Genomic DNA, 14928 nt, shown 5'->3' on the forward strand with positions numbered 1-14928 from the left:
GGGCGAAATAATCTAAAAATAGGTTGAAAATATAAATAATTAGTTTAACATATATTATAAACATAACTAACAAATTCGTATGCGAATTGTATAATTTCTTTACAAAATTCGTCCGCCCCCCGCCTGGGGGAGAGATCGTCTATGCATATATTGTAAAGGGACACTATTGTACCACTTCTGGAAGCACTACCTTTAACCTTTGACATTAATTTTCATTGGTTTTATTACGTGTAGTCACATGCGCAAACACAAAGGAAACGGAAAAAATGTTGGATCTACTAAAATTAAATAAAGTAAAATTCTAGACTAGACCTATAGTTCTATAGTCTACTTATATTTACTTGAATCGCTCTAGACTACTGGTGTAAAGTAACGTCTGTATTTTATAAGATAAGAATTAAGATAGATTATGCATATACACTATTTAGCTTTTTTTTTTTCCTGCCATGACTCCATGAGTAGGTTGACCATGTAGATCTATGATTATGATTTATTTTATATTTATATTTATGATGTTACATGTTTGGCCATGATGATGTTTCACTTAACTTTAAGACTTCAGTTTCACTTCCTCAAAAAAGGCTCATTCAATCAACTTTCTAACTTTGAACTTATCACTTATCAAATCAACTAATCAAGTCATTGCTTTGACTCGCCTTGAGCCTTGGCTATTCTAGTCTAGATCTAGATTAGATCTATATTAGATTCTATAATTATATAATAATATAATACTATATAATAATATATCATACTAGATCTAGTAACTAAATCTAGATATATATTTATGTATAATTTATAATAATAATTAAATGAGTCTATGCCTGTTGTTGATGCCATGGTTTAAGACTTTATCATACTTTAAAATTAAAGTTATGATTATCCAGTAGAAAATAATATAATAATGGAACCAAGATAACCAAAATCTTTTAAATGGTCAACAAATTGAAATTCCAATTGTTGGCCTTAATCATAATGCCTTAATGAATAATTAATAATGAATGGTTACTTGACTTGAAGTGCATTGATTATAATTCTAAAATAGAATGCAGGAGAACTGCTGGTCGTCCACTTCTAAGGTATACTGATGTATGCAAATGCTACATGAAGCTCTTCAAAATCGACACTAACAGCTAACACTAAAGTGGCACTGGATTGTGACTAGATAGATCTTCCAAAAAATGTCCACATGGAGAGACAGCTTAAAAAGGGTCCCGGATTGCACAACAGTAGTAGAAAGAAGGGTGAAAGTACAATTGCACCTGGTGATTACAGATCTCTTTACGAAGAGGCCTGTATAAGACACTGGCCCCAAAACACCCCAATAGAAAGAAAACTATAGGGAGAGCTCCCTGATTTGGAAACCACTGCGCAGTTCAGCTCATGTATTGGTCTAGTCATCTGAACACTCCAACATAACAATGAGAACGAAGAAGAAGGTCTCTTTAGTCACACAACAAGTTGCAAAGGGAGAAGATAGATCTAGTCTCTCTAGACTCTGACATAAAATGCCATAGATAGAGAGATAGAGATGTATTATAAATGACTTGTCGACTGGCGGCTTAGCGTACGCCGCTATTTTACAGGGCCGACCTTAGGCCACTGCAAACTATGCGACCGCAGTGGGACCCGCACTTTTATAGGACCCGCGCTAATTTTAGGTTTATAAATTATTAAATTAAACCATTTTATAACTTATAACAGATTTCCCGCGGCCCCCTGTCGATTTAAAAGGAGGTCCTTGAAATCTGCTGAAATTGCAAAATATACCAAAAAGTCCTGGAAATATCCAGAAATAGGTGGCCCATAAGGGAAAGCAGTGAAAGCGTTTGCCTGTTGGTGGAAAGGCTGCCTAGTGGTATGATTCATAACAAGACTTCATCTGGATACATTTTCTGCATCTATATTGATCTACTTGTTTTCCAGCTGGCAGATATACATCATCTTTTGTATTGTTCAATGCAAGCTAGTAAAGACTAATTCCTCCTAAAGTTTTGCCATTATTTTAGCAACATTTACTGGGCTTGTCCTCAAAGTTTCACAGAAAAACCTTAGTTCTTGGGACTGTTTTTATCAAGCTGTTCTAGAGTTGTCCTAGAACCATAAATTTTGCACTGGTAGACCTGTGATCGGACTGCTAAATACGGCGATATCCCTACTTCAGGGATGCCAGTTTCCTAACCCTTCAAGTGTGGCATTAAGATCTCCAGCTAGAATATTGTCTATCATAATTGGTTCTCTGACATCTAAAGCCAGTTCTTGTTTTAGTGAATCATAGACATTGATGTCTTTGAAGGTCTACTGTAGCTTAAGTTTTTCCTAATTTCCAATTAAAAGTGTCTATCCTCCCCTAATCCTATGATCACTTTTATGGGGACCAGCCACCAATGTAACTAGGCCTCAACAGTCCCTCGGGGGCAGCAGAAAACAGAGTACTCAGGTATTGAGACATTTCTTTTATCACTAATCAGGCATTCTTGTATTAGGACTACATCTTCACACTCTTTGTGAAGCAATTTCGTTATATCAAGTGTCTTAGGAATAAGTCCTTTGGCATCACATTGAAGTTCTTTAAAAGTTTTAGGATCAGATTTGGAAATTAGATTTATCATTGCAGCAAAGTTAGCCTGAAGAGCAATCACTTTCCCAGCTGTATGTGTTCAATTAATTCATCCTGGTGCTTGTGTACTTTTGGGTGTTTTTGTTTTGGGGAAAAAAAATTAACGTTTTTGTGTTGGCAGAATGGTAGCCCTTTTTTTTTCTGAGGTTGTGAGGTGATTAGTAGCACATTTTTCAATGTTAGGCCTATTGCCCTTCACCTGGCTAGTGGAGGCTTTTAGGATGTGTTCAGACCTGGTTTTCTTTTAATTTTGTTAGGATATAGAATGGGTTTCTCCTAGGGATGGGGTAGGATTTGGGTTGCTCCTTAGACCAAGCATTAAAAATAGTCTAGACATTATATATGGCCATATGAAATAGTCATAGACTGATTGGTAGGGTTTTACTAACGAAAGTGGAGTGGGGCAAGAGGCCTTTTTTGATACCACTAGTTTAGAGCCTGCTATTTGACAAAGACTATGCCCTTCACTAGTCTCCAGGGTGTCAATTCCAGCATAAACTCAAAACCCTGACACTGGTAGAGCTCAGCACTTCCCCCAAACTCCCACCAGCAGAGCTCTGCACCAGTTGAGCATGCTGAGTCAGGCCAGGAAGAGTCAGAGGTTCATGCAACATAAGCCTTTTTCAGAATACCCCAAGAGGGTGAATTTACTCCAGTTACCAGAGGTGGGCACTGTCCCCCTATCAAACAACTTGGTAATTGAACTCAGCATAGAGATTGTATTAAAAAAATCATAACCTTAAAACATCGTTCGTTATATCATTTTCTTTTTACACCAGCTCAAGAGACAGGTCGTTGTCACTTTCTCACTCTTCTTATCTCCCTTCTCTGCTTATAACTGATGTCAAACCCAGGCCATTAGATACAACAGTTACCTGTATTTCTTTTTTTTTTTTTTAGTTTAACTCCACATCTAGCATGCTCAGTTTTGTGGCTAAATTCACACCTTGATCATAGCTTTGGTCGATCAATAATTTCCTCCTCCCCGCCCCTCAATATTGCTCTTGCTATGGTGGTAGTGTATTAGTACTGTTTTAATGGCCTGGTATATGTCTGTGTGCTGTGCTATCATTAAATTTGTATTCTAAACATATTGTAAATTTTTATATACAAAGAAATACTGAAAAATTGTGTTATGTTATACGCCTTTTTACAAAGCTTATATCAACTTACTCTGTCTGTCTGGTAAAAAGTTTGTACACATTATTTCTTCCACACCCAATCTCAGATCAAGCTGAAAATTAGCACAATTATTTAACCTGATGTGATGGTTTCTGTTTCTTTTGTGCCAATATTTATTAATGATGTAACATTTAGTATTCTTTCAATACCTTTCTTATTTTTTTATATTAATGGCACAAACAGAATCACTTGCTGGATATATATATATATAAAGCTTGAAAAAACTTCTGTGTTTTTTTTTCATTATTATTTTTTTCTCTTATAATTCATACAATACATAGATTTTTGTTTCAACAACTTGACATAAATATCCTTGTTAATATTCAATGTTCTACTAATACAACTTTTAACTTCAACTAGTGGACCTGTAACTGTTTAAGATCTCATTACAACGCCAGGACAGTTACAATGCAAGGACCCTGACTAACTTGCTTTCCCCCAATTTATACTTTTTAAAACCATACTTTCCAGAATCATAGAAACTTCTATTCTAAATATTTTATTATCTATGATCTTCTAGAAACTGATGTATGAGACTTTTTTTTTTTTCTGACCTCTTTCCCTGATTGGATGACTATAATTAACATGTGTTTGTTCTGCTACTTCTTTGACTTGACCCCCATTTCTGAAAAGAATTAGAATTAGGTAACAGTATTGATTTGTGACACCTGACAAAAAAAGAATCAATTAAAAAAATTAACCAATTTGTTAATTAACTATTGGTAATAATTATTTTGTTTGCTACCTCAAACAAGGGAAAGAAATTGTATTTGACTGAAGTGGTGGTATACACTGAATTTTTTCTCCTATTAGGTCATCGTATGAGGCTTAGTGAACACAAACATGAAATAGAAAAGATAGATAGCTATACAATTTTCCTATGTTCATACGCTCTTCGCAAGCAGAGTGGTTACCGTTTTGGCTTGAGAATTCGAGTTTGAATTCAGGTCATTCACTTTTTCTTATAAATGCATTTAAAAATGAAAGTTTGCTCATTTAGGGTGGGGAGGGCGCCACTGGTGAAAGTTGAGAAAAACTGCCCTAATCCTTAACCTAGACTAGAACATTATCAATGTAGAAAATCTATTTGACTATAAATCTAATAAAAATGAACCATGCAATACTTTAGGACTCTAGTATAATACTGGTATTTAAACTGTGTCAGCTAATGGATAATCCATTATTCTGGGTTCAAATACACCATTGGCTATGACAAAAAAAAAATGGTTTTAAACAATTGCTCACAGCCATGACTTGAGTGCGTTTCCCTTTCTCCCCCTCCCAACATACAAAAATAAAAATTCCATCTTATCATCATTTAGAATGAATAGCAATATATTTTAATAGTTTAGTCTTACTCATAGAATAGTAATTCATTGTAATGTTAGTTAGGGTTAAAATTTCATTAACTCATTCAAAGTCATCTTCATTAAGTGTGGTTCCCAAAACTAGTTTAATTGTTCATTCCATCACTAAAGAAACTAAATAAGTGGTTAGTTGTTTTTTTTACACATGAATCATGTAATAACATTGTTTTTACATTTTCTACTCTTTTTTTTTTTTTTTTTTAAGTTTGGATGACTTGGTGAAGGCAGTATGGTCAAAATGACTGAGCAAACAGAATCTATTTTTTCTACAGATTGGAAAAAGTTTGGTGTTTTGCACTGTCCTAGGTGCAATTTAAAAACTTCAGAAGCTGGCCTCTTCCATGCACACAACTGTAAGCCTGTTGTTCAAGTCAGAAGTAAAGCTTCAATTTTATATAAGAAAAAGTCTTGTGTATTCAGCTGCTCTGTATGTGATTCAGATGTACCTGAAGTAAATTTTCAAGAGCACCTTCAGAATCATGTCTCTCTAAAGCCTTATACCTGTAAATATTGTAAAGTTGCTTGTGACTCACAGACCAAATTTCTACACCATTGTCAGGCTGCCTGTCTTGAGGAACCTACAGCAGCATTTCAATTAAATATCTCTCCACAGACCAGGGAGCTAATAGCCAAAGCAAAACTAAATCATGATCAGAGAGAATATTATATGCCATTAAATCTGAGCTTTAGATCTCATTTAATGCCTATGACCTCTAGCAGTTTTTCTAAAAATGCAACTCAGCTTCAATCTCCATCAACAATATCTCCCAGTGTGTTAGAAAGCTCTGTATTAAATGCCAGACATGGGCCAAGTACAACTACCTTTCCTGTTCAACACATTTTAGATCCTTTACAACAACCTAACATAACACAAGTAAATGCTTCTTCTCAAGCTCCTGTGTCCAAGTCTGCTATTACTTGCAAACGAAAATCAGCAGTGATACATGCACAAGTGAATACTTTATCAGTTTCTACTGATAACAATGTATCATCAGCTGTTGTAAAAATTTATGCTAGTTCTAATGCTGGCCAATCTAGTACCAAACATGATAATTATAGTTCAGAATTTTCCAATCATTTAGACTTGCATAATGGAGTTATCTATCCACCAGTGATGCAGCATCCTAATGCCTTTATGCCATTAGTTCCTCCTGTGGTGAACAGTTTTGTCAATGATGAACCAGTAGTTTCTTCTGTTGCAGTGATGAACAGTTATGTCAACACAACACCGTTAGTTCCTCCTGCTGCAGCAGTAAACAGTAATGTCAACACTACACCATTAGTTCCTCCTGCTGCAGCAGTAAACAGTTATGTCAACACTACACAGTTAGTTCCTCCTGCTGCAGCAGTAAACAGTAATGTCAACACTGCACCATTAGTTCCTCCTGCTGCAGCAGTAAGCAGTTATGTCAACACTGCAATATTAGTTCCCCCTGCTGCAGAAATGAATACTAACACAAATATCAATGGAAAATCATCTCACCAGATGATGTCAGCACAATCATATTTCAGTGGTCCTTGTTCTTTTGGGATGAATTCACCTGAAACATCTTCATGGCACAGGCCGGATCAAACAGTTCTTAATGTTACTGAGCAACATATTCCTGTTAGCTTGCAAGATTCAGTCTCAGTGCAAGAATGTGTTCCTTCTATTTCAAATATAGCAATAAATCAATACTCTACATCTGTTGTCAACTCAGAGTTACAGAAAGAAGTTAGTATTGTACCATTCCAAACAAACAAGAGTTTAATCAATCAATTAAATTCATGGGAAATAAGCTCTTCATCCTTTTCTTCTTGTCCGGAAAGCCGAGATTTATATATAGTCAAAGGCTATTATTTGTGCTTAAAGTGTAAGATGAAATGGTGCTCTGACTACAACTTATTCTTCAGGCATATCTGGCAGTATCACTCACACAAAGATAATTTTTCTTGCTGCCCTGATGGATTTTCTCTCAAGTGTAAACATCTAAAAAATGTTTTAAGATCTCTTTACAGAAAATCACTAGACACTATGTCTGACTCAGTAAAACAGGTGATCTACAATGCTGTGAATGGTTCATTTGATAATGAAGCAGGGTCTATCAGTCTTGAGCTTGTTTCTTCAACATGTGATGTTTCAGTCTCATCCATTAACACAGTATCTCACTTACAATCTCATGATATTTGCTCCAGTGAAAGTAAAGATGAAAATAAAGACTTTTTGTTCACTCAATTAAGCTTATCACTTGGTGAATTAAAGCAGGAAGCTACAAAGGAAAGTTTAAATGCTAGTGAAACTAGCAATGCTGCTAATACATGTGACTTGACGTCTGTTGCTACTGCTCCCATTACGCAGATTGATAATCATAGTCTTGTGAACATCTCTGCAACAGACAGCTTAGGAACATTTCCAAATATGACAGCAAGCACAGACTTAAAGTCTTACTATCAGTGTGGCTTCCAGAATTGCTCCTACACATGTATTCGTCCAGTAGATTTATTATATCATAGTGAAGAAATTCATGGAACTGAGACACATTTCCCTTGTATCTATTGTGGCTTCTTAGGGACATCAAGCAGTGCCTTACTAGATCATCTTGGAGAGCACATAGGTAGTGATGATGCTCACATTTTCTCTGGGTCTATCATAGAAAACAACCGATGTTTACACACTATTGATGCTAAAGACTTAAACAGTATTATAGGGAGTTTTGAGGAGCAATTAAAACATTGTGACTATACTCAGCTTAGATTTGTGTGTAATGTTTGTCTTGCGGAATTCAGTTCTGTTCCAGAATTTAAAGATCACTGTGTGAAATTTTTGCTAAAGGTGGTCAGTTGCAAGCACTGTAGAAGCTACTTTTTAGATGCTGATTCATGGCAAAAACATAGGTCTAAAGAGCACCCAACAGCACCAAGATTGTATTGCATAAATAGGAAACTTTTATGTGATGCAATTAAGCAAAATAATAATTTTTCAGTTTCTAATTTACCTGCTCAGAGAGCACGTTTCAAAAGATTTACAAGTACAGATAGACAGAGTCATTGTTTAACAACTATCATAGAACACCCAGAGAAACAAAGTCATTCTATAGCAGCCATCATGGATCAACCCGTCCAGCAATCTACAGTGAGTATGATGGTAGAACCACCTGAAAGAATCACACTATCAGAAAGTACTGTAAACATTCAAACAGTTGATTCAGGTACTGGTGCTATGGTCAGACCTGCCAATGAAGAAGACTCGTCAATAGTGTTAGTTCTACCCATTCCTCAGCCTTCAACAAGGAGTGAAACACCACCTCACATTAATGTGACTGAGGAAACAGTCGCCAAAGAACTGAACAATATTGTTACAATGTCATGTGATGAAAGTACAACTTCAGAAGAAGATGTGTTACACACTGATGACAGCCATACTATGTTAGACAATAACACTTCTCTTGCCTCTCCTGGCACTACTTCTAGCAAAACTTCAATTGATTCTTTAGTGGTTTCAGCTTCAGAATCCAGAGTTGCAGATACAGACTCCTTTAGTAAAGGGAATTCAGTTAAAAATGAAGCTTCTATGCGAAGGTTGTCAGAAATATGTGGAGATCAACAAACCGATATTTTATTAAGACCACTGTATGATATAGATGGACATATGAGCATATGCAAACAATGCAAGCAAAAGTTTACTATCCTAAAAAGACTTCACAGTCATTTGTTTCATTGCATTGGAAAACTGGGTGTTGTTCATTGCCCATATTGCTCTTATCAAGGTGAAAATGCTTGTTTTTTAGTCAGACACATAAAAAAAGAGCATCCAACAGACAATAGCAATCTCTTAATCAAGCTCATGGTGAATATCTCTGGACTGAAGCAGACTTTACAAACAAGTACGGTGAATACAGACAATTTTGCAGATTTGTGTGCCAAGTTTAAACCTGTCAGTAACGTACACATCAAAAGTGCAAAAAAACAAAATGTATCTTTTGATGTTAATATTGCTTCAGAGTCAAGAATGTTCAGCTCAGAAGTCGATAGTTCCACTGAAAATACTACTGCACAGTTGAGGGCCACTGAGGATGCCTCTGTGAGGTCAAAATTATCTGAAAATGTAACAGCAGTATTAAAGCCTTCTGAAGATATTACTGTAACACTAAGGGCTGCAAAACTATCAAATGTAAAAGAAAATAAACTCTCAATGGAAGTAGGGGAAACAGATTCAGTACAGTGTACAAAACCTCAGTTGACAGATCCAAAGCAAACTTTATGTGAAAGTAATGAAACTCTTGTAAAAAACTGTAGACAAGTAGAAAATGATAACATATTTAAAGACAGTCAGTTTCTGAACAAAGTATCTGAAGTTCCTGTTAAAAGAAAATTGATTTCTGCAATTGAAGATACTTTAACATGCATTAAAAAGACAAAATCTGATTCTTCAAGCTGTACATTGCCCACTGATAATCTCATTAACATAAATGCACCCATTTTAACCAATCACTCTTGCAAAGATAGTGGAGCCACTTCATCACCTACATCTGCTAAACATCCTAGTTCATCAATCAATAGATACCAATGCAATAAATGTCCTTACAATTGTAAATGGGAAGAATCCACAATGGTTCATCATCTAAAGACTGAACACTCAGTTCTACCTTGTGGTTATTGTGTAGCTGTATTTTTTGAGAAAGACGATTTTCATCGCCATATAAACTTTTTACATAGAGGTAGAAAAATTAAAACAAGGGACAGAATTTCTTTAAGTGAGTATTTCACGCTGATTGATTCTAACCCACATATTGAAAGAGCTGTATCTAGTGATAAAGAACCAAATGAATCAGCATTTGACCAACCAGAATGTAGCGTACTACAAAATACAACATTGGATGGTGGTCCTTCAATAACTACAAAGGAATATGGTAAAAACATGAATGTCACATCACCCAAGATGCCAGATAAATACATTCCAGCAGAAACAAAACAAGATAAAACAGACTTACTTTCTAAAGAAATATACACAAGTAATTCTACATCATTAGTGACTAAATATACACAAAATGTAAGAGCTTATTCATCCAAGAATGAAAAACAAAATAAAACTGAATTACTCACCAAAAAAATTAATGTGTGTGGTTCTGAAACTGAACCTATAGACAATTTTTCCATCCAACAACCAAAGATATCTAATAATCACAACTTAGTTGGGCTGGAAAAAAACCCAACTGATTTACTTTCAAAAAAACGTGGCTTGAAAAGGAAAAACTTTGTAAGTCTGAAAGAATTTCCTTTTAAATGTATTGTTTGTGCTGATTACAAGAAATCTATAGCAGATATAGTTGACCACTACAGATGGCTTCATCCTAATAAAATTGTCAAGTTTAATGACCGCAGGTTCCACCATGTATACTCAATCTGTGGAGACGTTGTTGCCAAAAAGCTAGGAAGCCCACTTCCAGCTGCTATACATCTGTGTTATTATTGTAGATTTCGACAAGAAACAAGGTTTGTTAAACATTTTGACATTGTTTATAGTATTCTAATGAAATAAGCTACATTAAACTGGTAAAAACAAAAAATATAAAATGGTGCTGATTTGAGTCATTTTTAATATTAATTTTAAAATAGGTAAAATATGTTGATTTGGGGAATTATGAAAAGTTAAGAATGTTCTTAAAGCAAACAAAAATGTACATCAGTTATATATATATATATAATAAATTAAAAAGTAATTAAACCAACAAAAAAAAAAGATAAATTGGGAAGCTTGCAACTCTAAATACAATTATGAATTAAGTTTAATGGAAACTAAAACATTAATTTTGTCATCTTTAATAATATGTATATATATATATAACATTAGATATAGAATGGGCAGGAACATCTTGCCATTTGATATACTGATATTCATTTCTCTGTTGATAATATGACTTTGTGTGCCTTTTTCTCTTACTTTTGAAACAGAGCGGTGGTTGAGAAACACACACAAGTAGTTCATGATAAAATGGAATTGAAGGTTTTTTCTCTCAATGTGTTTAAGCCTGCTAACAGGGAGATAATGGATTGCCAAAACGCAAGAGACATTGTTAAGAAAGATGATTTTCCTTTGGAAGATCTCAATAAAAATAACATACTTCAGAACGATACACCTCAGATAGTCACCGAAAAAGCTGTACCATTACAGCAGACTATTACAGTAGAAAAATGTACAACTGAATGTGAGGTGGAACAGAATAATCTTGAGACTATGACTTCTAAATACTTCATTCCAAAAGACATTTCTGGCATTTTCAGAGGTTAGCTCATACCATTTTTTTCTTTTTAGCATCTGATTATTTTAATTATGAGCTTCATTACTATTGTATGTTGCCTATTATAACTTTTTAAAAAATTATTACTATCTCATAAAGGTGACTTTATTAAATAAGCAGAAACAGAATATAACTTTGTTCAACTGAAATTTAGCTCTAATTTTGTTACTATTAGATAATGTTTACTCAAACAATGTGCCTGATAAGCAAAGAATTGAAGTATTTATATTCTATGTCAAATACAGATCAGTATTAAACCAAATTCTTAGATTTTTAAAGTTTACATTTCCAAAAAAGTTCACACATTTAGTTTATCTGTGTGTGTATAGAAAACAATTTGATGTGATAATGCTAGTCTCTCAAGTTTGTGACCATTTCTACTATGTCTGTAATTCTGTTCATTTTTTTTTTTTAACCAAGTAAGGAAGTTGGATAATTCAGGCTTTTTTTTAAGGGGGGGGGGGGCAATAGACTTCAATTTTTTTTTGCTTTTTGTTGCTATCTTTATTATAATTATTTGTTCTTTGTTTATATGGTTTTTATTTGAAAACATGGTATCTCTTATAACGTTTTTTTTTCTCTGGTGGTTTCTCTAAACCACATTGAGAGATTCTGGCAAGTTTTCATAAACTATTTCTTTGTTCACACAGTTTCTATTAGTCTTACAGGATATCAACATTTTGTTTTATTGTTTTATTTGCTTTTTATTTTAGTTATCTAAGAAGCATGATTGCCGAGTCGAACTGTACTAATCCCTTGAAGTTGTGATTAACTCTTCTTGCAGCAAAGTCAGCCTCCACAACCTACTGCTGCCCTGTATGCAATGATCGTCTCAGCAACCAGTTTGCTTTTCGGCTTCACCTGGGTAAACATGGATGGCACAAGCACACTACTGTTCTGATCTCAACAGCTGGTCTACTCATTTGCCACTTCTGTGGCTATGTGGCAAGCAGCCAAATTGATTTAGGGGAACACACAGGCAAACACATGACAGAAAGGCAGTACATCTGTTCACTTTGTGACTTTGACAGTCACACTAGGCCAGGCATAAAGAAGCATATTCAAATGGTTCACCAGGATGTTGAAAATGTTCAGTATATCAATCGAAATGAAAAGAGTAAATCTACATTTCTGAGACCAGTCTTGGTTAATTTAGAGCCCAAAGTAACATTGGTCAATTGTCTGGACAGCAGACAGCGGAATCATCTCAGAAATCTACTTCTTGAAAATGGGATTAAAGTTTTGAATGTTGAAGGGGAAAATGTCTGTGCTAATATTCTTCAACATAGAAATAATAAATATTTTGAAGTCAAAACAATCTACTAAAATTCAAAGCGGAACATGTCTACTATGGTGGTGTTTTTGTTCAACTTCTAAATTTTTTATTCTAAATTGAACATCATCTGTGAAACTGCTATCTTTATGCCTGACTTTGCTCTGTTAGCCCTCCAGTGTCTATGGTAATGAGAGGCATTAGTAATTTCTGCAAAGTGTAGTCATTTTTAACTTTTTTTTTCTTTAAAAAAAAAGAGACTGTTATTAAAATCATGAAATCCACTGAAAGCCAAAGATTTCCAAGCACTTATTTTGTAAACATAATGACTATTGTGATAGTTAAATGCCTAATGTTTTTCTCTCAGTATTTTAAGTTTTTACATGTTTCTATTACCCGGTAATACAAAAAATGCTGTAAAAAGCTTTAAAGACATTCTTTTTTTTTTTATTCAATTTGTATTTATGAAATAAGCTTTGAAGACATAAACATCCATTTATTTAATTCAATTTGTATTTATGAACTAAAAAGCTTTAAAGACATAAACATCCATTTTTTATTCAATTTGTATTTATGATTGCTTTATTCATACAGAATGTGTTCATTGGCTCTAAAGCATCGCTAACAGCTTGCCTTTTTCTCATCATTTTTATTTGATACCTTAATTTATATTTGTAAGAGTGACTGATTCAAAGTTTATTGGACTAGTGCAGAGCAATTAAACACTACAATGAACAACTGTTACTTCTGTATTTATTTTTTTAACTCCAAGGTGCTGCATTAGTTATTACTTGTAATAGTAGTTAAAGATGTTTAAGTTTAATTAAATCCATAAATATCAGTTTTGTAATTGCTTCATGTTTCACTGGATGTCACTTCCTTATAAACATTAAATCATTGCAATATTGTTGGACTTTTTCTTCAAGAACATAATCATTCAAAAACTTTGTTCAAAGCTTAAGTTTATCAGTTGTATTCCAATAATTTCTCATTTGTTTTATTTTCCGAGAAATGCAATATATTTTTTCAATACATTTTTTTTTACACTGGCTGTAAGTATTGAAATAAAAATGCTTGCTAATTATTGCCAGTTTGTCTTTTATACCTATTGTGATATTCATATTTGTATGTCAGTATTAAACTTGGAACAATTACAGGAATATTAACTTTATTTCTGTCAGAATAAGGACAACATTAAGAAACAATTGTTGTCCTACATTTTCATTTTCCAAATTCCCATACCTTTTTCTTTTATTCTAATAAGATAAGTTAGCAACTTGCACATTTTGATAATCAAAACAAAACTCCTTTTAGTCTATAAAAGGCCAGTAAAAACAAAATGAAATTAAAAACTGCTTCATTGTTAAATTTAAAAATTCTGAAGTCTATAACAGTGGACAGTTCAGAGAAGCCACAAATTCTGAATTGTGACATACATGCACATTTGCAAGAGAGGATTTGAACCTATCAAGCCCTCACTCAAATAAGAGTTTGATGATAAGTCTCAACTTTGAGTAGTGATCTCTAGATTTGTTAGAATAGTAATATTTATCCTGTCTTTATGTTTTTTCTTCTGATCATTCACTTTAATTGAACATTTTTTATTTCATAGTTAATAAATTGATTAAAAATAGAAACTAATGTTTTCAAATATTATTTGACAGTTATGTAAATGTTTGCTGAAATGCTCAGTGTGATTTAAAAAATTAGCTGGATCTCTTGTGTTGCACTGTGTTTTAGCATTGACATAGGAGTATGTTTAAGATAATGGTTGAAAATTTCACTCTGCATTAAAATAAACTTCACTGTAGTATGTGTGGCTAGTTGGCATAGAGAGCTTGCTTACCTATAATGGTGACCAAGGTTGAATCCTGACATGAGAACTTAAGTTGTGTTTCCTGAGTGCCTAAAGGCAGCTCATGAACTGTGGTGTGGCATGTCAGTATTAATAAAAGGAATTTAAAATTGTTAGCATTCAAACAAACAATGCAACAGCTTTAACTAGTTCTACTTGTGGTTTTATTATTTGCTTGCACTCACTGGAGAAAAAATCAATAACATGACTAGAAATTACACATTTGTTCAACAATTTGTTTTTACAGATTTTTACATTTCAAAGTTGACAAGTTTTCACCACTGGCCAAATTTGAACAAATTGAGGCAGTATCAAACAATTTTGGTTCAATTATAAACACATCCTATACTTAGGTC

The 14928-nt window shown here is 33.9% G+C and overlaps 1 protein-coding gene across 4 annotated transcripts; it reads left to right on the top strand.

Annotated features, from left to right (window-relative positions):
- The first annotated feature begins 203 nt into the window (after positions 1-203).
- LOC106070392 (uncharacterized) lies at positions 204-14432 on the top strand. Of its 4 annotated transcripts, none has more exons than XM_056030766.1 (4): positions 204-293; positions 5372-10638; positions 11098-11429; positions 12229-14432. In XM_056030766.1, exons 2-4 carry the CDS (start codon positions 5396-5398, stop codon positions 12768-12770), a joined length of 6117 nt encoding a protein of 2038 aa, XP_055886741.1. In that variant the 5' UTR covers positions 204-293; positions 5372-5395; the 3' UTR covers positions 12771-14432. The 4 variants fall into 4 exon arrangements, with proteins under 4 accessions (XP_055886741.1, XP_055886756.1, XP_055886735.1 ...); XM_056030781.1 differs by having other exon boundaries at positions 234-369; positions 12158-12372; XM_056030760.1 differs by having other exon boundaries at positions 235-369.
- The last annotated feature ends 496 nt before the right edge of the window (positions 14433-14928 follow it).

This window comes from Biomphalaria glabrata, chromosome 1, assembly GCF_947242115.1.
Source record: "Biomphalaria glabrata chromosome 1, xgBioGlab47.1, whole genome shotgun sequence".
Classification (NCBI taxonomy): domain Eukaryota; kingdom Metazoa; phylum Mollusca; class Gastropoda; family Planorbidae; genus Biomphalaria; species Biomphalaria glabrata.